Below are 23,510 nucleotides of genomic sequence, written 5' to 3' on the forward strand. Positions count from 1 at the left end.
ATGAGATGAGAAAGAATAAATGAGATCTTTTCACCACAATCCGGAACATAAGACAACTGAGAAGATCTGGCTAAGGTTTGAGAATCGATTGTTGGACAATGGATGCAATGGTGGTGAGATAGGTGCTGGTTTTGCATATGATGAATCAAATACTGCTCTGAGGTAGATTTTGTAAAAGTGATTAAGGATTTAAGCCATTATCTTTATTGTGACGAAAAACTATGATGCATCTATCAATCGTACAGTACTCAATGGATCCTGTGCTTATCAAACTCCACCATCAACAAGAAAACCTATGCCAACTGTAGGGATTCTGCGAATAAACTTCAGCTCTACTTCCCCGGTACATTAATCGAACACATACAATAATTTGGCCTTTTCAGATCCGCTAATTTTTATCAACTGATTCATGAATCTAACTTCTCCACAGGTGAGAAAAAGTTTATGTTGGTAGAAAGGAAAGAACATCAAGATTTTCCAAGATTGGATAGACAACAGCTGTGTGAGTATCAGACCAGTGCCTCACATTCTAGCCTTCCGGACCTCGGCAATGAGCCCTGAGCAGCTTCTGGAGCTCCCGACCACACCCCAAACTCAGTCACAGCTTCTCGATAATGCTCTAGATGAGGTACCTTTGATGCCCTTATATATCTCGAAAAGCCCGTTTTTTCATCTATTACTCGATCATGATCATATGTATTTTTTAATCAGGTTTGCAATGGAGCAACATATGTGAGCATTGATGTGCTTGAGAACAGTACTAATAGCCACAAAATGGTGGCAGTTCAAGGTTTGTGTATATATGAAGATGTGTTTAAATTTTGTCATTGCATAGTAGCTTGATGTGATGATTGTGAGAGGGGGTATAGTGTATTTTTCTTGGAGAGTTTCTGGATTGCATACTATAGAGTTTGAAAAAAAAATTTGCTTGATGAACAGAGAATATTTTTTGGTTGAACATTTTTTTGCGAGTAGAACCTTAGAGTAGTCTTGATGATGTTGTTCGTTAATATGTTTGATCTAGCTGTGTAACAATACACAACTTAAGTTTCTTCGTAGAACTTGTTGCTCTAATTCGATCTTATTTTGCGCATATACGTAGATAATGGTTGCAGAATGACTCCCGATAGGATGCGCCAATGCATGTCTCTGGGCTATTCGGCAAAGAGCAAGATGGCAAACACAATCGGGCAATGTAGGGTCTGTGATTTATTTATTGCCGTAAATTGTGCTTTTTCATATGTTTTATTTTAGAATATTGTTAATAATTTATTTTATGTGTCTGAACCAGATGGTAATGGGGTTTTCCGATGCAGAGCACATCAATTATGCAAGAGGGCATATATATATTGTTCTTCGAATTGATTGACACATGCAAGTTAAGAGTAATTTGCTATTAATTACATATTTGAATTATTTCTAAATTCAAATATATTCTCATGAGAAAAATGATTCATGAGCTCTCTGTGCAAATTAGACATCCTCATTTTTTTATTTACTTCCGTGTGTGTTGATCAAGCACAGTGGCACAAGCTGAATTGAATTTGTTTATCCTTTTAACATCTTATGTGGCTGATGAACTTATTCATAGTCTTCATTTTGCTTCCAGAGCCTGCTATGGTGGTTGATCCTCCCCAATCTGACTTTAATCTGCAACTCCTCAAGTGAAGAATACTGAGAAGAAAGAAAATAACCAAGTGACAAATGATAGGCCAAAAAGTCATAGTGGTGGAGGCAGAACCTCATTTAAGTGAAAACCATGGCGCAACAACAGAAGAAGAATCAGCCACCCAACATCCCAGGAGGATACCCAAAAGAAATCGTATGCATCAATTCTTAGTCACCAAAATGTATGTTTCTACCAGCAAGCAAAAAAGGCACTAATCTTTAAGAGTACCTGCGACAAAGACTGAGATTGAGAGTGCAGTTTTGCTAGATAATAAAATCATAAGATGAGCGGGTAAATTATATAACACCCCTTGTGCTTTCGTAAAAATACACAAACAGCCTGTGTGTTTTATTTATTGTGTGAAACCCCTTGCGTTAAATGTAAAGTTTACATGATACACTCTCCTTGTCCAACATATTCTTCATTATCTTAGTGAACATTTGTTGGCTTTTGGGATGAATCAACATCCGTACATAGTTCAGTCAAGTATTTCTTAAAATGAATCATATCTTGTACTACTTTCTTCTTTTATTCGTCTACTATGCTTATTACAATTATTTCTACTTTGTTGCCAACATCATTTTGATGCAGGTGACATGTGCTTTGATTCCTATTATCGTGACATTATTTTATAAGGGGTATTCGCAATTTATGTCTTATATTTGACCGTCCTTTCAATTTATGTCCGTGTAAGATTAATTTCGTAAAAAATGTCCTTCTTTTTTTACTAATCTGCACAAAATCCACTCTAAACACTAATTAATTAGACAAAAATTAAGGATAATTGAAGAATGTCCTTGACGGAGTAAAAATCGGTGAATTGTTGATGAGGCGGAAAAGTGTTAGTGTAAGTGATTGAGCTGCATGTATTTCTCGTATTTTTTTTTGTGTTTGAAAATATGTTTCCTTTCAAAGAGAACCGGAAAAACAACTTTTCATTTTAAAAAACCTTTGATTTAAAATTCCTATTTTCTATTTTTGTCTTTCATCTCTATAGTTTTATTGTATACTCCTCTGCACAGAGTTTTGAGTAAACAATTTCTTGTAAAAAATTTCATAAAGAATGTATTTTATAAATAAATATACAGTAAGTATATTAAATTGTAAAAGATTAGCCTTTATATAAAAAATTATAGAAAAACCTAAAATAAATTTAAAATATAAATAAATAATATTTATCTATATATATATAAATACAACCCTACGGGAACAATCCACTTAATAATATCAAAATGGTGAGCACAAGGAAAAAAATGTGAGTGCGCCATACCGAAAAACTATTTAAAAAATTGTAGAAAATTTTAGAATGATTTAAAATATAATTAAATAAGAAGACATATATACACAAGCCTTCTAGAACCATCCATTAGTAGTATAAAAATCCTCCATTTTCAGATTAGGGTTATTGTACACCTTCTCACTCGGCGGCGGGGCTATCGTTCTTGTTCAAAATAGGGTTTATCATGTGATAAAGACTTTTTCTGAGGTTCAGATTCGAGTGCATTTAAATATTGTGTTAATTTTGAGTTTCCTCATTTTTAGTTGATTTGCTTGTTTGTTTCAGTTGGACTATGGATGCAATGGTGGCGAAATAGGTGTTGATTTGTTTGATTGTTTGTTTTGGCTTTTTCAGTAGGAGCGATGAGAAGATAAGGGAAGCGTCATGAGATCAGGATATTGAGAGGATTCGGGCTATCAAATTTCTTCATTCATCTGAGTGGACAGATCGATGTTGGCTTTCGGGAACAAAGACTTGTGTTGTTTGTCCCATAGAAGCATACAAATTAGATCAAAGTAAAATTTAATTGGTTGATGGTGACTGATTTATGGGTCCACTCATCCGATTAGGAAAAAAAAAAAAAAAAAGCATAACATGCGAGGAGAGAAGACGCCTTTTTCTTGGACCCCAAGTATTGCGTCGAAGAACCCCACGAACCTGTATTGATGCACCGGAAGATAAATCTGTTCTTGAGGGATCTTCTTAGCTAGTAGGAAACAAATTGTTATTTTGTTGGATCATGTTCATTGTTTGTTCTTAATTCAATAGGTTTTTTATTTTTGTGGTCAGCCTAGTGATCGTAAGTATTTTGTTTGTCCAAAGCATACCAATTATCCAAAGGAGACATAGTGATCTCCGGATTGATTCACACTTGTAAGAATGGATTTGATTTATTGTTTCTAACTTCAAATATATATGTATTTTCGTGTGTGAACAATCATATGATCTCTTTCAACTTTCTTATTTAATTGGTATATATATTATGTTTATGGTGTGTATTTAGATTTTACGAAGTTGCGGGTGGACTTTTGCAAGTGTGTTTGTATGGATATGTATATGAAGAAAGGTTTTGTTTAAATGCCTTATGTATGTTTGGGTGTGTGGTTTGATCTGCCAATACTATTCAATCCTATGATTCTTATAAATTATTGACTCTCTTTAGAGGAGCAATAGAGTGTTCCTGTCTTTAAAATGGATACCTTAGATTTTCGTAAATCGTAATATATGTCAAGTGAATGTGTGTACATTATAATTAGCTGTTTGAATTTGGATAACAAATTCTTTTTCCAGAACTTCATTATGCATATGATTCCATTATAAATGATTGGCTACATTATATAGATTAGATAGTTTCCTCATTTTGTCGTCTCCTGCTCTTAATTAAATTCTTTTCCCCTCGTGGGGATTATTATTGTTGATTATTTCCTTCAATGGCGTGCATTGAATGACGCATGTTGTCGTCATTCAATACCATGCTCTAGCTGACATCAACATTGAATAGTTGTTTACATATATTATCTCTAGGATGTTGGTGAGTTAAACTACAGTTTAACTTAGTAATTGATAAATGCAAATCAACAGATATAGCAATAGTTCAACAGTCGGAAAGAAGCATTTCACTTAGATATGATGAAAAAAACATATCCAGAAATTTGTACTGTTTTCATACAAAGTAGCATGGCAACTGCAGCTGGAAATACAAGTACCCGATAAAAAATGATAGCTTCGACAGTGGTGGAAACTTCAGTGATGGTCAAAACAGCACCGAAGACAATCAACAAGGAAGGGATCTGGGAAGACGCAATATCTGGCCTCGCCCCAAATTAAATGTCTCTCCCATAGGAAGGTACATATAGTTGAGGCAACATTCCAACAATTTGGTTTTGTATTGATGAGTGGGGACTGCGGAACTTTTATTTAAACAAAATTGTTGGATATACTTTTTTTTTTTGATTCGACAAATCAAAGGGTATATTAATACTAAAAAAATAAATAACAAATACACCAGGCATACCCGGGATGATCACAATAACGTTTTTATAAACTAACTATATCAGATCATTACTGTATAGGGTAAATGGATCTCCAACGCAAGGTGAAATTTCTTTTTTATTTCCTGGAACAGCAAAGTTCAGCACATACTTAGCCTCTGCTTCATATAATGGGAAACAAGGTAAATAAATTGTTCATAAGATTCTCTAATACTCTTAACTTGTTCTCTGGAGTAACTAAAATGTTCTGTTTCTTCAGTGGTGTGGAATCTGAAGAAACAAAAACCAGCGCAGTGAATCATTCCTCCGTCTTCGGTCGCCGCATCCAGTTCCGCCTTCCCCATGACGCGACGAGGGCTGCTTCCTGTCCTTTCCTTCGCGTGCCTTGGTGAAGCTAGTTGTTTCTCTTTCGCTTTTTATTCTCGGCCATCTGCTCTGCTCCGTGTATCCGCCATCAGCCTCTTAAGGATTCAATTGCATGATTTATTTGGGGGTTTTGTTATTTATTTGTCAGATATGCTTTGATTTTAGTTTGGGGACTTCAATGTTTGTGTTATTTGTCTGGGTTTTTATTCTATGCTCGAATGGGTTTTGATTAACTCCTTTTGAAGACTTTAATTAATATACAGTATAAGACATTAGTCAATATTTTCTTTGTGAAGATGCTTTTTTTTTTTTTCTTATTTTGACGGATATTGACTGGCCTAACGATTTGTAAGGTTATAGTTACACACTGCTTCAGATACCAAGAGGCCATGAACGAGTAATGAAATCCATTCATGTAGCTATAGAAATGGGATAAATAATCCCTTCAAAGTATGACTCAACTCTCCACTTTTTTTGCCTTAGATTTTAAGCTATATATGTATATATATTTTCAGTTTGTTTTGAATATATACTCCATAAGAAAAAGGTCTTGTTTTATATGTTGTTTGTGTCAGATAAAGTGTTGTGATGCAAGGAGTCAATGATGATGAAACATGTGATTTTGTTGATCTGACTCGGGAGAAGCCAATTAATGTACGATTTATGAGTGCATGCCATTCGATGGAAATGTCTGGAATGTGAAGAAACTCATGCCTTATGCTGAAATGTTGGATATTATGGTAAGGTAGAACTCGGCAGTTCCATATATTCATATCTTCTGTGTACCATATTTTCAGGTTGTGGGATCCTCTGCATAATGGTGTTGATGATAATAAACTCAAGGAGATCATTCAAGCCGCTGTATGTGTACACTGAAATAGAAGCCTGAGTGCTTGAAAATCATAGTTGATATTTTGTTGATAATCATCTGTTGCAACGTCAGGTCAAAAGGAAGACAAGAGCTCATGCTGGGATGTTTGACATGGCAAAGACGCCAAACCGGCCGATGATTCTGTTGGCGGCTAGCAAGAGACCAGGTCCCATCACTCATTGTATATCAATATACTGCAGGTCCTTTGAGATTCCACCCCTACTACATTTTCACCATATCGATTTGGTATTGATTTGAGTGTAATGTCCCAATATCTCAATTATCTAATTCATTTATGTTCACGCCTGTCAATTTTTGGCGCCGTTGCCGGGGACTGGTTTGATCACTGTTACTTTTGTTGATCTATTTAATATTTTATTATTATCCTAGTCTCTTTATATTTTATTCTACTTTATGCCTCGATCTTCTCGTACATAAAAATTGATATACGATTCAAAGATCGAAAATTTAGAAAGGAAGTTAAGGAAAGAAGCTAGAATCCAACAGGAGCTCCAACGCACAGTCAAGTGGTTTCTACTCTTCTGAGGAGGACAGCGATACTATCATGGCTAGATAAGAACTTCGGACACTCAGGGAGTGGCAGCTCCGAATTTCATTTGACAACCTCTCTGCATTACCTTTCGTGCCATTGATGATACTATTAGATTTGAACTAAAATCTGGATTGATTCACTTACTGCCGTCTTTTCATGGCCTTGCACTTGAGGAGCCTCATAAGCATCTATGTGAATTTGATGTTTCTGCTCGAGTATGAAACCAGCAGGAGTCACTGAGGAACAAAATCAAGTTGAGAGTGTTTTTTTTTTTTTTCCTTAAAGGATGCAGCGCAAGACTGGTTGTACTATCTCTCTCCAGGAAGCATAACTTTGTGGGCTAACATGCAAAGAAAATTTCTGGAGAAGTACTTCCCGGCGTCTCGAGCTGAAACATTCAGGAAGGAAATCTATTCAACCGCCTGTGCGCAAGGTGTCCTCAACATCAGATAAAAGAGCAACTTTTTATCCAATACTTCTACGAAGGCCTTAATTGGACGGATCGAAGCAACATTGATGCTGCGAGTCAAGGTGGATTAGCTGAAAATACTCCTAGGGATGCTTGGGATCTGATCTTTCGAATGGCAGCAAATACACAACAGTTTGGTACTCGAGATAGTGGAGTAGCTGATAGCTCTACCTCCGATCCTGTTCGACAGCAGTTGTCTGAGCTAAGTATGATTGACACAACAGTTTGGTACTCGAGATAGTGGAGTAGCTGATAGCTCTACCTCCGATCCTGTTCGACAGCAGTTTTCTGAGCTAAGTACGATTGTGCACCATTTGGTGGTTGGTCAGACTCAGCAAGTAAGAGCATGTGGCATCTGCACAAGTATAGAAGACCCGACTGATTCCTGCCCTAAGCTTCAAGAAGGCAGCCCTGCAAAACTGAATGTAGCCGCCTTTGCGCAAGCGCCCTACAGGCAGTACAACCCGTTCTTCCATACATATAGTCCTGGGTGGAAAGATCATCCCAATTTGCGGTATGAGAATCAGCTGGAAGGATTCCCAGCACATGCGCTAGTGCAACAGATATATCGCCCACCACCCCACCACACCAACCTGCTGCATCATCAGGTATATCTTTAGAGGATATGGTTAAGGCCATGGTTGCTAACACTTTGTAATTTCAATAGGATATGAAGACTAACATACAAAATCTGGATGCGAAAATGGAGCAACTAGCCACTGAGGTACGTCAGTTGAATGAGCGAGTTCAAGGAAAATGGCCATCCCAAGTTGAAAAGAATCCAAAGAATGTGAGCGCGATGACTCTTCAAACTGGTATGGTAGTGGAGAGTCCACAACCAGTGGTTCCAAAGGACAAAGATGAAGAAACCATTGAGAAGGAGATTGAACAAGAAGACATAAAAGCTAACGAGGTACATTCTGAACCCTTTTTTAATACAAAGTCTAACGAAGCACCTTTTCCTTCCAGGTTGGTGAAGCCAAAGAAACCAAGTAAGGATAAAGAATTTTTGGAGGTTTTCAGAAAGGTGGTGCTTAGCATACCATTGTTAGATGCAGTTCGCCAAATCCCAAAATATGCAAATTTTTTTAAGGATTTGTTCACTAACAAGAGAAGGATGAAGGGAGACGAGTGTATTATCACCAATGAAAACATTTTTGCGGTCTTACAAAGAAAACTTCCGCCGAAGTGTGATGATCGAGGTATCCTTTCAATTTCTTGCAAGATAGGAAATTTAGAAATAAGAAGAGCCATGCAAGATTTAAGGGCTGCGATAAATGTGATGCCTAAATCAATCTATAACTCCTTGAACCTAGCACCTCTAAAGAAAACAGGAATTGTGATTCAGTTGGCTAGTAGGACTAATACATACCCCTGAAGGACTTATAGAAGATGTTCTAGTTCAAGTCAATGAATTAATTTTTCCTATCAACTTCTATGTGTTGGATATGAAAGATGAGAATTCACCTAATCCTTCACCCATCCTCTTAGGAAGGCTTTTTATGTGTACAACTAATGTTAAAATTAATGTGAAGCAAAGAACTTTCACGATGGAGTTTGATGGAGAAACTATTAAATTTAACATTTTTTATGCCATGAAATATCCTACAGAGACTCACTCGTTGTTTTCTATAGATATTATTAAGACTAGCGTATAAGATAGTCTTGAGATGAGAGCCTCCGATGCGTTGGAAGTGGTGATTGTGAATCATGTAGGTTTTCATGAGGCTTCTGACCTCATGATAGATGCTAGAAATTGCAGAGGATGATGCATGCTTTAGGAGCCGTTCTGCTGACTCCACAAAGGTATGAGCTCACTCCATTATTTTTACCTAAAACTGATCAGTGTTTGTTACTATCTATTGTGCAGGCACCAGAGTTGAAATTGGAATCATTTCCGGATCACTTGAAGTATGCCTACTTGGGAGAGAAAGAGACTTCTAGGGTGGATGATTGCAGACATCAAAGGTATAAGTTCATTGTTTTGTACTCACAAGATTACTCTTGATGAAGGAGCAATACTAGTCCGACAAGCACAAAGGAAGCTCAATCCAATAATGACTGAAGTGGTGAAGAAGAAAGTCATAAAGCTTCGGGATGGTGGCATAATCTATCCAATTTCTGATAGCCAGTGGGTGAGTCCTATCCAAGTGGTACCAAAGAAGGCAGGGATAGCCATGAAGGAGAATCAAGATGGTGAGATGGTTTCTGTTTGCAACCAAATAAGATGGCGGCAATGTGTTGATTATCATAGGCTTAATGCTGTAGGCAAAAAAGATTATTTTTCTTTTCCTTTTATTGACCAGATGACCGATCTTGGGCAAATTTTACCAATTTCTGTTTGTACCTAGGATTGCAAATTCAACCCGCGTTCAGCTTTTAACCTCGCTCTGATACCAATGTTGGGATTCTCGATCTTCCTGAACGTTGGGTGATCTGCACAGATTCTCAACCAAAATAATTAGTGCGGATAAAACTTGATGATTAAGAATGTAAAACAGAAATATGTATTAAGAATTGAAATGAAAATAGATCAATCGGTAAAGTAGGCTCAGATCGCAGCCACTCCTTCGCCAACTCCAAGTCGTCCTACGAGGTAACCCACAAAGGTGTCGATTGCGGTGGTTCCTAACACGAAGTAACCCAAGAACCCTATAGTGATCCTCGCACACGCAGTATCAGGACGGAAAAGTAACGAGAGAAGTCGATAGGCTAAGGCAGTAGGTTCGACGCTCACATAACATAACAGAATAGCGAACTTGTCACCCCCTCTCCTAAAATCGCAAACCATGAATTGATGATGTACATATTCAATCCCTCATACAACACTCTGCTTCTCCGATCCTAGGATGACGACCCACACTCAACTACAACCTCCTTCTTCTTCTACTTCATAGCATCGTGAATGACGGAACGGATGAGAGAAAGATTCAAAAGATCGAACAGAATGGGGGAGAGATCGATTCTGATTTAGGGAGATAAAAACAAACCAGGTGGGTTCTGGTTCGGGTCGGACCGGGTCGGGTCGGATCTGGGTTTGGGTTTGGGTGTGGGCCGACGCTGAAACACACCAACACTTGTAATATTCTTTATGCAATTTAACATATTATTTCAAAATTTGAAATTACTATTTTGGTGTAATTGGCAAATACAATGTTTTGGTTTCTCTGTATTGATTAAAAATAGAAACATATTATTTTGGTGTAAGTGGTAAGCACATTTGGATACAATTTTATTTATTTTTTTTTATGTAATTGGTAAATACAACTTGATACGCATTTTACTTTTCTCTATATTGGGTAAAAATTAAAATAATTAGAGGATGGTAATAAAATTTATTACTATGTATAAATATTATATGTTGGTTATTTTGTTATTATTGGATTTATTCGAAGATAAAGAATGTCACGTGGGGTGTGCGCTCGAGAATGCCTATACGATTTTGAACAAAAAATTTAATAGAGAACACACAAGCAACCGATGTGGTTGGCAAAACGGCCGAGTTGGATCCGGGTCGGGCTCCTTGTTCCGATTCCGTTACAAGAAACACAATAGAAAGGCCAAAAAAGGGGAAGAAGAAGATGACGAGGAGTGAGGGTCCAAAAGAGGAAGGAGGAGAGCAAGATGGGAAATTGGGAATTAGGCTTAAGGTTACAGGGTTTGGGGTTAGAGTTATTGACATTTTGGTTTGGACTTAAAAATAAGGTTAAATTTGGGATATTTTCTTTACCACACGGTCCACAATTGATCTATTTTATACCTCGTGTGTTTTTATATAAAATTTTATCAAATTTATAATATTTATCATTTTTTAAAAAAACAAATCAAATTAAAATTATTTATTTTTTATATTAAACATAACATCTTATTTATATTATATTAGACAACTATTAAAATTTCAAACACAAATTCAAATCCTCAAACAAACACACCCTTAATATATACTATATAATTTAAGTATAATATAAAACATAAAAACATATACTTCGACCAACTCTAAAAATCTTATTTCTTTTTAAAAACATAAGAACATATGTAAAAAAAATAAAATTATAGAAATATAAATATATGAGTTGAATCACGGGAATACAGACACATCAAATAACAAACAAACTTGATTGAGCTCTCTCTATTTTTGTTCAATCCCCTTTTTACTCTATTTTTGTCAAATTGTCATGCATTTTATTGCTTGTCTATACACTTTGTTCATATATATATATACATATATATATATACTTCAAGTTTAATTTGATTAATGTGTCATTTTTTGGTCGGATTAACACGATTGAATTCATTTTTCTCATCAAATGCATTCAGTATGAAATATCTATCCTAAAAACTTTTTAAATTACCTAAAAGTCTCTTACCCCATTCTTTTGGCCAAACCTATCATAGGTTGTCCGAAGAGAAAATTTGAATTCCAAATACTAATATAAAAAAAAAATAAAAATCAACATGTAAAAAAAAGTAAATAAGTACTTTCTTTCGAAATGGATGAATTATAAAATTCTATTTGTATATATATATATATTGATATTTGACCGGTATATTCTAATGATTCATTGATGAATCTATAACAATATAGATCGATCCATGACCACGATTTGTCATGGCAAACCGGCTTGGGCGGGTAAGGGCAGCAGCAATTGGTATATACAATTGAATGCTCATTTTATTCTTTTGTGTGCGGATAAAAATAAAAACATATAAAATAACAATTGTTCAATTATTTCAATATTATTTTTCAATTGCGATTCTTCAAAAATAATAATAAAAAAATACAATATAATATTTTATACAAAAGTGAAAAAAGTAAAAAAAAAAAAAAATACTTACTATAAAAAGTCAAAATGTTATTATAGAGAATAAAAAGTCAAATAGTCTCTAAAACAATACTATATTTATATATTTTTTTACATAATTTTTCATACTAAGTATCAAAAATTATTTCATCTAAGTACTTTGTGAATAGACTCAATATGTATGTAAGGTGGTTCAACATTTTAATTTCTAATATGCTAAGTAATTTTACGAAATACATGTGGATAGTAAAAATAACTGCAGTGACAATTTATATCCATTTTATTTTTGGATCAAATAAAACAATTAATATAACGACTTGTGGACGGGCAATTTAATGTTTTATTTTTTAGTGTGCTTGTAAATGGTTTCTCAACTGACAATTTATGCGAGTTCTATATTTTTATGTATTGGATAAAAAAAAATAATTAGGATAACAATCCTTGTGTGAACTAATTAATATTTTACTTTTTGATGTGGTTGAATAAAACAAATACCACGGTCTCACATAGTACATTTTATTAAGGATTTTACTCTTTTTATTTATTTATTTATTTTTTGTGTGTATTGTGTCTTCTATAATTTCATTCAAAATTTTCTATGTAATAGATTAGTAAAAATAGTTGGAATAATAGTTTATACACATTTTATTTTCCAATAAAAAATTATATAAATATTTTATCTGATGAATGGCTGATTTTCATCAAACATACAAATAAAAGAACAATCTTGAGAATGCAACCACTAGGGTGTATTTGATTAGAGGATTTTTTAAAATTTTCACTATTCATCAATTTTTTTTTTTAAAAACATCAAATCAAATACATATTTTTTATTTTTTATATTATACTAAAAATAAATTTAACATTCAAACTGTTTATTTCACATCATACAACTATTCAAATTCAAAATTTTTATTATTCAAATCTCAACTCAAAATTCAAACCTCCAAACAACCACGTCAATGTATTTTGAGAGTAACAAGGGAAATAGATGTGTATCAAAAGGTTGTGTTTTTGTCTCTATTCTAGATATTATTATCATACAGTTAAAATATTTTTCACACCTGAAAAGCCACAACATCCAACAACTCTTTCTTAATAAAAACATAACATCCAAACTATTTCACATTCAAAATATTCAGCGACTTACTTTGATGCAGCACTTCAGAATCTCGCAAACAGTTTGATTTCCAGTACACATGGCCACCAGATCCAACCACTAATGGCTCTGTTCTTACAACATCTGAATTCTTAGTTCTACAAAACATCATCCAAATTCCAAAACCTATTTCATATAATAAAAAGAATATAACTGATTCCATTTCTGCTACTGGGGTGCCTGGAAGGAATGCGGAGTGTTGATCTCAGAGAAGCCAAAGCCAATCAACAGAGAACACGAGGGTTGCTGACGGAAGGTCAATGAAGGATGCGCGGCGCCGCCGGATACTTCGTATGGCTAGGGTTTCAGGGTCTCCGCATTTGTGATTTATAAATGAGTTTACCCTTTTGGACATATAAATCCTTATTTCAAAGTTTAAAATCGCGCTTTAAGAAGGCATGCGTTTTTTAAAGACTGTGCCACATCATTAACAAGAGAAACAACTTTTAGCGCACGTGGCAGTCCATGTGAAAAATAGGAAATCATGCATGCAATTCGAAGAAGCTTTTCTTTGCAGCAAATTTGGTTGCAGGGCGTCGTTCTAAGTAGCATTTCAGATACAGAGGAAAATCTTCTAGCTTTTGCTTCATTGGTGAGAATACCAGCGGGTTTGTCACCTCCTTTTTCCTATCAATGCATAATTACACAATAAGAAAAATGCTGCAAAGTCATTCAGAAATAATTCAGAAGACTCACATGCAAAAGCTGCCCCTGCATTCGGGGCAAGTCCATTGCTCCAAACTAGCTACTTCTTCAGCCGTCTCGCAATATCTAACTTGGATGAAATCGTCACAATAAAATTAGATTGTCCAAGTATTCAATGACGTGTTGAATTCAAAATCATCATATAACGAAAAGATGATAAAGAGAACCTGTTCAAGAGACACTTCTGACAATACATAATAGGGCATGGTTTGTTAATACTCTGAAACTTGCATGCTGCCACAAGATCCCGGGTCATTTGCCACATGCATGACACTTCCAAATGTCAAGCATAAATATTGAGCAAAAAAAGAGAATTTAGAGAAATTTTTTCACAGATAAAACTGAATAAGTAATAAAAGCTTCACCAAGCATATTAAAGTCATAGTACAGAAGCAAGATATCAATAACCGACTAAATGTCGTGACTTGCCACACTAGGTAGTTTATGTTTCCACACTAGGTGGCTACTTATCATCTTAGATTCAACCAGTAATCTATAGGAATACTACCACCCAAGAACCTTTATTGAAAATCATATGGCTTTGGCTTCACACAAGATTTTGTAATAGATTATCCATTGGATTTTTATGCGGAGAAAATGAACTCGCTAACATAAAAGTTGCAATCACAAATGTTGCAATCGAAATTCTCCAAATCATTCCCACCACCGGCATGTCTTAATCAATGATTGATCTACGTGTAACCTTCATCACTCACAAGTAACAATATACTTTATGGTATGCCAACATTTAAGAATATAGCAATGGAAAACTAAACAAGATTAACTTGAAAATGACCTTTCTGATTCTCGAAGAATTCAGTCCAAATATACTCCTAGATACCGACTCAATTTCTGCAACTCTAATGCATAACGACAAATTAGAGTTAAAAAATAACCTACAGGTTCAAGTCACACTCACAACATGCTTCAAGACAAACAAAAGGCAATGCCGTCGCACACATAGTCTAACCAAATCTTGAGACTGTTCAAATCAATAAATTTCAGGTTACTTCACCATTTCTAGGTTGCATTTTACCGATTGCTCCGTTTCTCACACATGCCAAACAAAGTATCACATCAATCTATCGCATTACGATTCAAACATGTACATGTATTATTATCCATCTGACGAGAATACAACACAAAACACTATCAATCAAGGTTACTTCACAAACAAAAATAAAAATAAAAAATCTTTACTTGCATCATGCAGCTCAGTCACCGAACGCCGCATAAAGAACACACAAGCAACCGATGTTGTTGGCAAAATGGCCGAGTTGGATCTGGGTCGGGCTCCTCGTTCCGATTCCGTTACAAGAAACACAATAGAAAGGGAAAGAGGGGGAAGAACAAGACGAGGAGTGAGGGTCCAAGAGAGGAAGGAGGAGAGGAAGATGGGAAATTGAGAATTAGGTTTTAGGTTACTGGGTACGAGGTTAGGGTTACTGACATTTTGGCTTGGACTTAAAAAAAAAGGGCATTAGATTTGGGCTCAAACTTAGATTTCTACCATTTGGATTTTAAATTTTCGATTTTTATTTTTTATAAAATGTGTTATATGATACATTATTTTAATATCAAATTTAAATGGATGTAATTTGAAATTTAATATTAAATCTTATATTTGAATAATAAAATATTATAATTGAAATAATTGTACTATATAATTGATGTGTTTTTTACGGTGTGTCTTTTTATAGAAAATTTTATCAAATTTATAATATTTATTTATTTTTATATTATAGTATTAATTTTACATTTAAAACATCGTATCCGTATCTATTTATATTAACATCATGCACCTATTCAAATTTTAAATTTTATTATTTCAAATTTTAAACACAAATTCAAATCCTCAAACAAGTACACCCTTAATGACTTAATGTATACATAATTTAAGTATAATATAAAACATAAAAACATATATTTAATTTAATATTTTTAGAAACAAAAATTTAGTTGAATAATAAAAAGTTGGAAGGAAATTGATCACGGAAATAGAGACGCATCAAACAACACACAAACTTGATTGAGGTCTCTCTATTTTTGTTCAATCCCCTCTTTACTCTATTTTTGTATATATAATTCAAGTTTAATTTGATTGATTTGTCTGTTTTTCGTCGTTTCAATATTATTTTTTAATTGGGATTCTTAAAAAAAAAGTATATATAAAATATTTTATACAAAAATCAGAAAGTAAAAAAAAAAATTAATTAAATATTTATTATAAAAAAATCAAAAAGTCATTACGAAAAATAAAAAAGTCAAACATTCAACTTAAAATAATACTCCCTCTGTCCCATATGGCGTGTCTGCTACACTGAATACACGGTATTTTAGGAGGGGCGTAATTAATAGATAATTAAGAATGTATTAGTAAAAATAATTATCTTGTAATATAAATAATTTTAACTTAAGATTAAGATAACTAATTAGTTAAATTAAAATTAAAAATATAAATTAAAAAGTTTAAAATGAAATTAAAGTGTGTAATCATTTTCCAAAAAGGGAAAGTGATATGGAACGTGGGACAGACAGAAACGACAACGTGGACATGGTATGTGGGACGGAGGGAGTACTATATTTTATATATATATTTTTACATAGTTTCTCGTACGGCATACCAAAAATTATTTCATATGTAAATAATGTGTGAACGGACTCAATATGTATGTAAGGTGGTTGAAGATTTTATTTTCTAATGTACTAAGTAGTTTTACAAAATACATGTGGTTGGTAAAAATAATTGCAGTGACAATTTATATTCATTTTATTTTTTATGTATTGGATCAAATAAAAAACAAATAGGATAACAACTTATGGATGGACAATTTAACGTTTTATTTTTTAGTGTGCTTGTAAATGGTTTCTCAACTGACAAACTATACAGAGTTTTATATTTTTATGTGTTGGATAAACAAAATAATTAGTATAACAATCTGTGCGTGGGACTGTTTAATAGTCGAATACAACACATACAACGGTCTCACATAGTACATTTTATTAAGGATTTTACTGTTTTTATTTATTTATCATGTGTATTATTCCTTCTATAATTTCATTCAAAATTTTCTATGTGATAGATTAGTAAAAATAGTTGAACAATAGTTTATACACATTTTATTTTCCAATAAAAAAAAAATATATATTTTAGATCAACATCCGATGAATGACCCGTCTTTTCTAATCTCATTGCTCCAATTAAAGCAACCAAAACAAACAAATTAAAATCAATTAAATATAAAAAAAAAGTTAAAATCATCTAAAATTAATTAAAATCAATTAAAATCAATTACATATAAAAAAATTAAAATAATTTAAAGATGGAAAAACTCAAAATAAATCAACGTCAAAAGCCACCACCATAGAATCAAAATCAATCAAAGAAACCCTAATCACAAGATAAACCATAATCAAAGTCTGGATATATATCATTTCCTATTTCGTAAGCACCCACAAAAGTAGAAACTTGCAAAACGCTTCGATGATACAAATGAGAGGGACTCTACCGGAACCTAGAATATTCTAGGACTTACAAATGATCCATCGTGTTCAGCAACCTTCTATAAAGATTCTTTTATAGGGAGGGAAGTTCTTTCATAGACGAACCTAGAATGTTCCGGTTCATTATTCTACAATCTTCCAGAAAGATTCTAGAATATTCCTAGATACTTCAGCTAAGTTTGAATGAACGTTGTTTTAGACCGTTTCAAAAAGCTCTATCGCTATTATTCACATTTTTTAGAGGGTTAAAGAGATAGTTCTACAATATATATAATTTTTATTTATTTATTTATTTATATTGTAAATTTATTCTAAACTATTTATTATTATTATTATTATTATTGTCTAATATCTTTAATTACTTTGTTATGATTTACTATATTTATATTATTAAATAAATTTCTTTATATATATTTTAATTACTTTATTAATTGTATTTTATATGTTTTATTTTATTAATATTAATTATATTAATTATATATATTACTTTAATTATTTTATAATTATTGTATTTTAATTGTACTTGATTTTTAATTTAAATAAAAAACTAGGCCACAACCCACAATTCCAATAAAAATATATTCTTTCTTTGTTTTATTTCTTTTCTTCAATTGCATTTATTGATTTTAAATTCTTTTTGCTATATATTAGTTTGCTTAAAACTCTAGTACATAGTTTGTTTTCTATCATATATCCGATCCAGTCAAGAGCAGCAATTCAATTTACTTGCTTTCCTTCCATGCACAATCTCATTGCCTTCTTTGTTTTTTTACTTGAATATCGTTACAAAATTTATGCATATTTTCTTTTATCGAATCCAATTCAGTCTTATTGGTACATCTATTTTCTTTTTCATTCAAAATCCAGTAAATTAAATTTTACTCATTTTCATCTATTGAGAGACTAGCCAGGATACTTTCTTGAGTAGGCTGAGAACCCAAATTCTTGTCGGTTTCGACCGACCTAAATTTTTTGGGCCGTCATGGACCAAATTTCAGTACAACAATAGTATATTAATGTGATATTTAATATTGAATTGTGTTTAAAATAAAAAATATACAAACTTTTATTTAATATAAAATACTTTTATTTTGAATGATAAAAGGGGAAATATATATTGTGAATATAATATAATATTACAATACTTTTATAGTATATGTATTTGTTTAAGGGTTTGTATTTCGGGTTTGGGATTTAAATTGAAAACTTTTTGAATTTAAATAGTTGTACAATGAATATAAATAGCATGTAAAATTACTTTTTAGTGTAATATAAAAAATTGAAAAATAAAAAAATAATTTGATATTTTAGGGGAAAAAAATTATGAATAGTGAAAGTTTGACAAAATATTTCAAGAGAACAAAATCTTAAAATATACTGTTTTCTCTCACTAAACATCACTACAAAATACTATTTAAACAAAAACTCAAATCAATTTCAAACTATAATCAAACAAACCCAGCGAACATAATGAAGAACATGCTAAAGAATGGACTCCCCTAGGTTATTTTACATTTACGTCAATTCCAACTCTTAGATTATTATTTTTAAGAATATGTCACAACTTCTTTTAAAAAAAAAACAAAAAAGTCATATCATTGTTATCATTATTTTAAGTACCAACAACTAGAGGTATGATACAAGAATAATAAATCATTGTGGACCATATATATAACAAGATAGGAAAATGATTGTGCAACATATCAACGGAATTAATAGTAATTATCAATAAATCAATGTCACTTCACTGAAAGAACAAAAGAATGTCGTCGTTGTTGATCCAGATGCACCGTCACATTTTGGGAAAGAAAATAAAATGTATATATACAAATATATGTTTGGATGCAGAAAGGAACATGACCTTAAATTTAAAAACAATAATAGAGAGAACAATTAAAATATGGGGAAAAAAAAAGATCAAAAAAATTATAAGGTTTAATGTTAAATTAAAAAAAAAATCACACTTATCACCATTTAATTGATATGGCGGAAGGGGCTGAATTGCACTGAGGCTGAGGATTTCATCCCACATTCTATAGACTCATTTTTTTTCTTCTAAAACTTTACATAAAAGAAAATTATTATACTATAACGCATATCGATATCAATTCTAATGTATAAAAGTTATATAACGCAAATGAGAGTTTGAAGGAGCTTGAAATTAGAGTTTTTCTAAGGAATTACTCAATTATTAACATTGCTGCGTATACATTGCTTTAGAAGTTGTGATGCATTGGCCTCGCCACCGCCGCCATGTTTAACGAAACATCCCATGGCAAACACACATTGTCATGAGATTGTTCCTGCTCCGGTAACCATGGACGAAACCAAGAAGAGGCTTGGAGGGGCACTTGATCCCGAGCCTAAAAAAGGTATAAATTTTAATATAAAAGGTAAAATTTTTAAGTTTAATATATGAATTTTGCCCCCTCCCTCCCTTCCCTTTTTCTCTTCTAAATTTAGTATTTTATTTTACTTTTTATTTTACTATTTTAAATTTATAACAATCTATAATATTATTAATTATAAATATATTATATAAGAATACAGGTTTTGTTCATCTAAATAATATTTTTATTGGTTCAATTTTAAAGGTATATAATAAAAATTATATTTTCTCATAAAAGTTAAACTTTTTATCTAAAATATTACTTTGTACCATTTTCTTTTTCTTCTCGTCAGTTCTTTTTTTTTTTTTTTTTTTTTTATCACCCCACTATGTTGTCAAAGGGTATCAAAGATGTTAAGATGGCATCGAATTGATGGAAGTGAACCAAGTTCTTACAATTTTTTTCAAACAAATTTTTTTTTTTTTTAGTTCAAACAAGGAACGACTGTAGAAAATACGCTAACGAGAAAACTTTGCCCCCAGGAGTTTTGAACCTAGTTCCGTCACTGCCGGCAACTCTACAAGATTCCTTAGATATTGGGGCAGTTGGGCCGTATCCTCTAGTAGTGACAGTCATAGGGAATGTCTAATATTGGCTGCCTCTAGCTGCCGTCCTCACTTGGTCTGTTACCAGCAATCTCGACTACATGCAATTGACAAGAGAAATCATTACCACTTGCCTTCTATCCTATGTTAGAGTCCATCACAGAACCTCTGAGTATGATAAGAATCCAAGTCATGACTTTTTATTATTGACATTAACCATTTGTTTATCAAACTATCTTTAATTAGCAGATTTCATTTGGACATTAAGCTTCCAGAGATATTTCATCACACTACCAAATGTGTTAAAATATGATATGATTTAACCAACATCCTAGACATAGTAAATATTAGCGACTACAATATGGTGATGTCAACCAAAGCCATCAAGACACAATGCTGATGCATTTTTGGTCATACTGCAAGCATTTAAAGCAACGACAGACTCTCCACACCAGAGTGAAAAAACTTTGAATTAAGAATAAACTTACTCTTTTGAAGCATGACCTTTGACTTGAGGACTGATAGTTAGAAATCGCATGCGTTTTATATTCATATCATATGCGATATTTGGGTGATTTTGATTGGATTCTACATAATTTATATGCGAATTGTTTATTTGCTGTGTGCAGAGGGCAAATATTAAATTTGGTATAATTGGCAGAAAAAAGGAAATAAAATTAATTAAATACCCAAAAGCCCATCTACAAAATAATTAGGGCAAAAATCAAATAAGAAGAAAAAAAGACACGCCTATTTGGCAGGAGAGAACGGCTAGGGCAGAAACGCACAGGAGCAGGAGACTGACAGATTCATAGACCGCGCAGGAGCAAATCGACAGAGAAGATTTCCCCCTCCCACTATGACTTTATCCTTCTCTTTTGTTCTTTGTTATTTGATTATGAAATAGACACTTTTCTAGTTTGATGGGTGATAATGTTTTGGTTCTTTTGTTTTGGAGATTCTTGATTTTGTTTATAAAAGTTCTTTCTGATAATCTAAAGTCAATTCAGGTAGGATATACGTAATTGTATTCGCACTTGAATAGGTGACAACCGGGTTGAATAGTTCCTTCCCGGGGGTTAGACAATCAAATCTAATTGCTCCTCTTAGGTAGTAATTGTTTTGAATTGGGTTTTTTTGGATTAGAATGCGGTTAGGAAATATTCTTATGGGCGCCCCTAGGTTTATTCGCTTAATTAGGGGTAGTTAACGGTCGTACCTTAATTACATACACTGTAAGGAAAAATTGGTTGTCAGAGCTTGTTGATAACTATAACCAATTTATCGATACTTTAATAAGAATTAACTTTATTGAATTTATGATAAAACATAAGTGTCATAACTGCATCATCCCTTGAGCCAGACATCCCCTTGATAGTCAGTTCCCCTTTAATTTAATTGCTTTGTTATTTTATTTTAATTAAATAATAAAAGAAAATCTCCCCTTTATTTACTGCATTAGAACACGAAAGAGTGAATCACACAATCCCTGTGGAGACGATCCCTTCCCCTGTATTACATTAAATTGTGATCACGGATTAGGTGAAATATTTGATTGACCGCGCGACAGGTCAATTTTTGGCGCCGTTGCCGGGGATTGGCGCTTTGTTTTACTCTTTTGTGTTATTTTAATTTATCCTCTTGTTTATGCCCCGTTCTTCTCGTACAGGTGAACTGATATTTAATCTTGAGATCGAGAAGGTTGAGCCAAAGCTACGAAAGGAAGCCAAGCAACGAAAAGCTGCTCAGGTTGCGAAGCTGGCAGAATCTTTAAACCACTTCAAAATCTCTAGCTCTAGCGACTCTGAAAGTGATCAAGAGACTGTCATGGCTGAGGATACCCGCACTCTAAGGGAGTTGGCTGCTCCCAACTTGGCGCAGCAGCCCTTATGCATTAACTTTCCAACTCTGAATAACACTATTGCTTTTGAACTGAAATCTGGCTTAATCCATTTACTACCTTCTTTTCATGGACTTGCAGGTGAAGAACCTCACAAACATTTGCAAGAGTTCGACGTGGTGTGCTCCAGCATGAAACCACCAGGTGTTACTGATGAACAGATCAAACTCAGAGTCTTCCTATTCTCACTCAAAGATACTGCAAAGGATTGGCTCTACTATCTCCCACCTGGAAGCATCGACACGTGGAACGACATGAAGAAGAAATTTTTGGAGAAGTACTTTCCAGCTTCCAGAGCTGCGATCCTGAGGAAGGAAATATGTGGCATCAAGCAACAATCAGGTGAAACGCTCCATGAATATTGGGAGCGATTCAATAAACTTATCATTAAATGTCCACACATCAAATTCCCCCTCAATTATTGATTCAATACTTTTATGATGGTTTTTCGTTGATGGACAGGAACATTATCGATGCTGCAAGTGGTGGAGCTTTAGTAAATAAGATGCCGGCACAAGCTTGGGATCTTATTGCGAGGATGGCTGAAAACACGCATCAATTTGGTTCAAGAGATGTTGGACATATGAGCGGAAACAACAACGACCATGCCATCCAATCGATGTAGCAACAACTTTCTGAGTTGACGAGCTTCGTTCGCAAGATGGTCGTGGAAAAATCCAACCCGAGTGTCCAGGTCAAGGCACGTGGAATATGCACGAGTGCAGAACACCCTACAGATCCATGTCCGGCCCTCCAAGAAGAATGTGCAATGGATGTGAACACTGCAAACTACGGTATGAATAGACCTCTAGTGTACAATCCGTACTCCAACACCTACAATCCAGGCTGGAGAGATCATCCAAACTTGCGCTATAGAAACGCACACCAGAATCATGGTCCTCAACAATTTTCAGCCACACATCAGATGCAACAGCCTCGCCCTTGCGAGAAACAGCTCCCCCAAGCACCCACAAGCAACTCCTGTCCGTCCTTGGAAGACTTGGTGAAGTCTATGGCTACCAGTACCCTGCAATTCCAACAAGAGATGAAGTCAATTGTCGACAAGCTACAAAGTCAGATTAGCCAAGTTTCAGAAGAGGTAAGACAGCTATGTGAAAGGGGAAAGTAGCCTGCTCAGCTTGAGCCAAATCCAGCAAATGTCAGCGCCATCACTATCTGCAGTAATACGATGATTGAATGTTCCTCCCGGCCTAATCCAAAGAATACGAGTGCTATAACCCTTCGTAGCGGAAAGGAATTGAAAGGTCCACATCATATCTCAAAGGAACAAAATGAGGATCAGATTG

General features: G+C 33.8%; 1 protein-coding gene and 1 non-coding gene across 3 annotated transcripts; both read right to left on the minus strand.

Moving 5' to 3' along the window:
• Nucleotides 1–13,065: 13,065 nt before the first annotated feature.
• Nucleotides 13,066–15,217, minus strand: LOC127240574 (uncharacterized). Of its 2 annotated transcripts, none has more exons than XM_051259313.1 (4): nucleotides 15,065–15,217; nucleotides 14,032–14,098; nucleotides 13,856–13,930; nucleotides 13,066–13,786 (listed from the first exon to the last, which is right to left on the minus strand). In XM_051259313.1, exons 1-4 carry the CDS (start codon nucleotides 15,096–15,098, stop codon nucleotides 13,642–13,644), a joined length of 321 nt encoding a protein of 106 aa, XP_051115270.1. In that variant the 5' UTR covers nucleotides 15,099–15,217; the 3' UTR covers nucleotides 13,066–13,641. The 2 variants fall into 2 exon arrangements, with proteins under 2 accessions (XP_051115270.1, XP_051115269.1); XM_051259312.1 differs by having other exon boundaries at nucleotides 14,032–14,137.
• Nucleotides 15,218–22,505: 7,288 nt separating this feature from the next.
• LOC127240772 (small nucleolar RNA R71) lies at nucleotides 22,506–22,611 on the minus strand. Its single transcript, XR_007836364.1, has one exon. It is a non-coding gene; the product is annotated as a small nucleolar RNA R71 (small nucleolar RNA).
• Between the last annotated feature and the right edge of the window lie 899 nt (nucleotides 22,612–23,510).

Source organism: Andrographis paniculata, unplaced genomic scaffold, assembly GCF_009805555.1.
Source record: "Andrographis paniculata isolate CXL003 unplaced genomic scaffold, ASM980555v1 Contig79END, whole genome shotgun sequence".
In the NCBI taxonomy this organism is placed as follows: Eukaryota; Viridiplantae; Streptophyta; class Magnoliopsida; order Lamiales; family Acanthaceae; genus Andrographis; species Andrographis paniculata.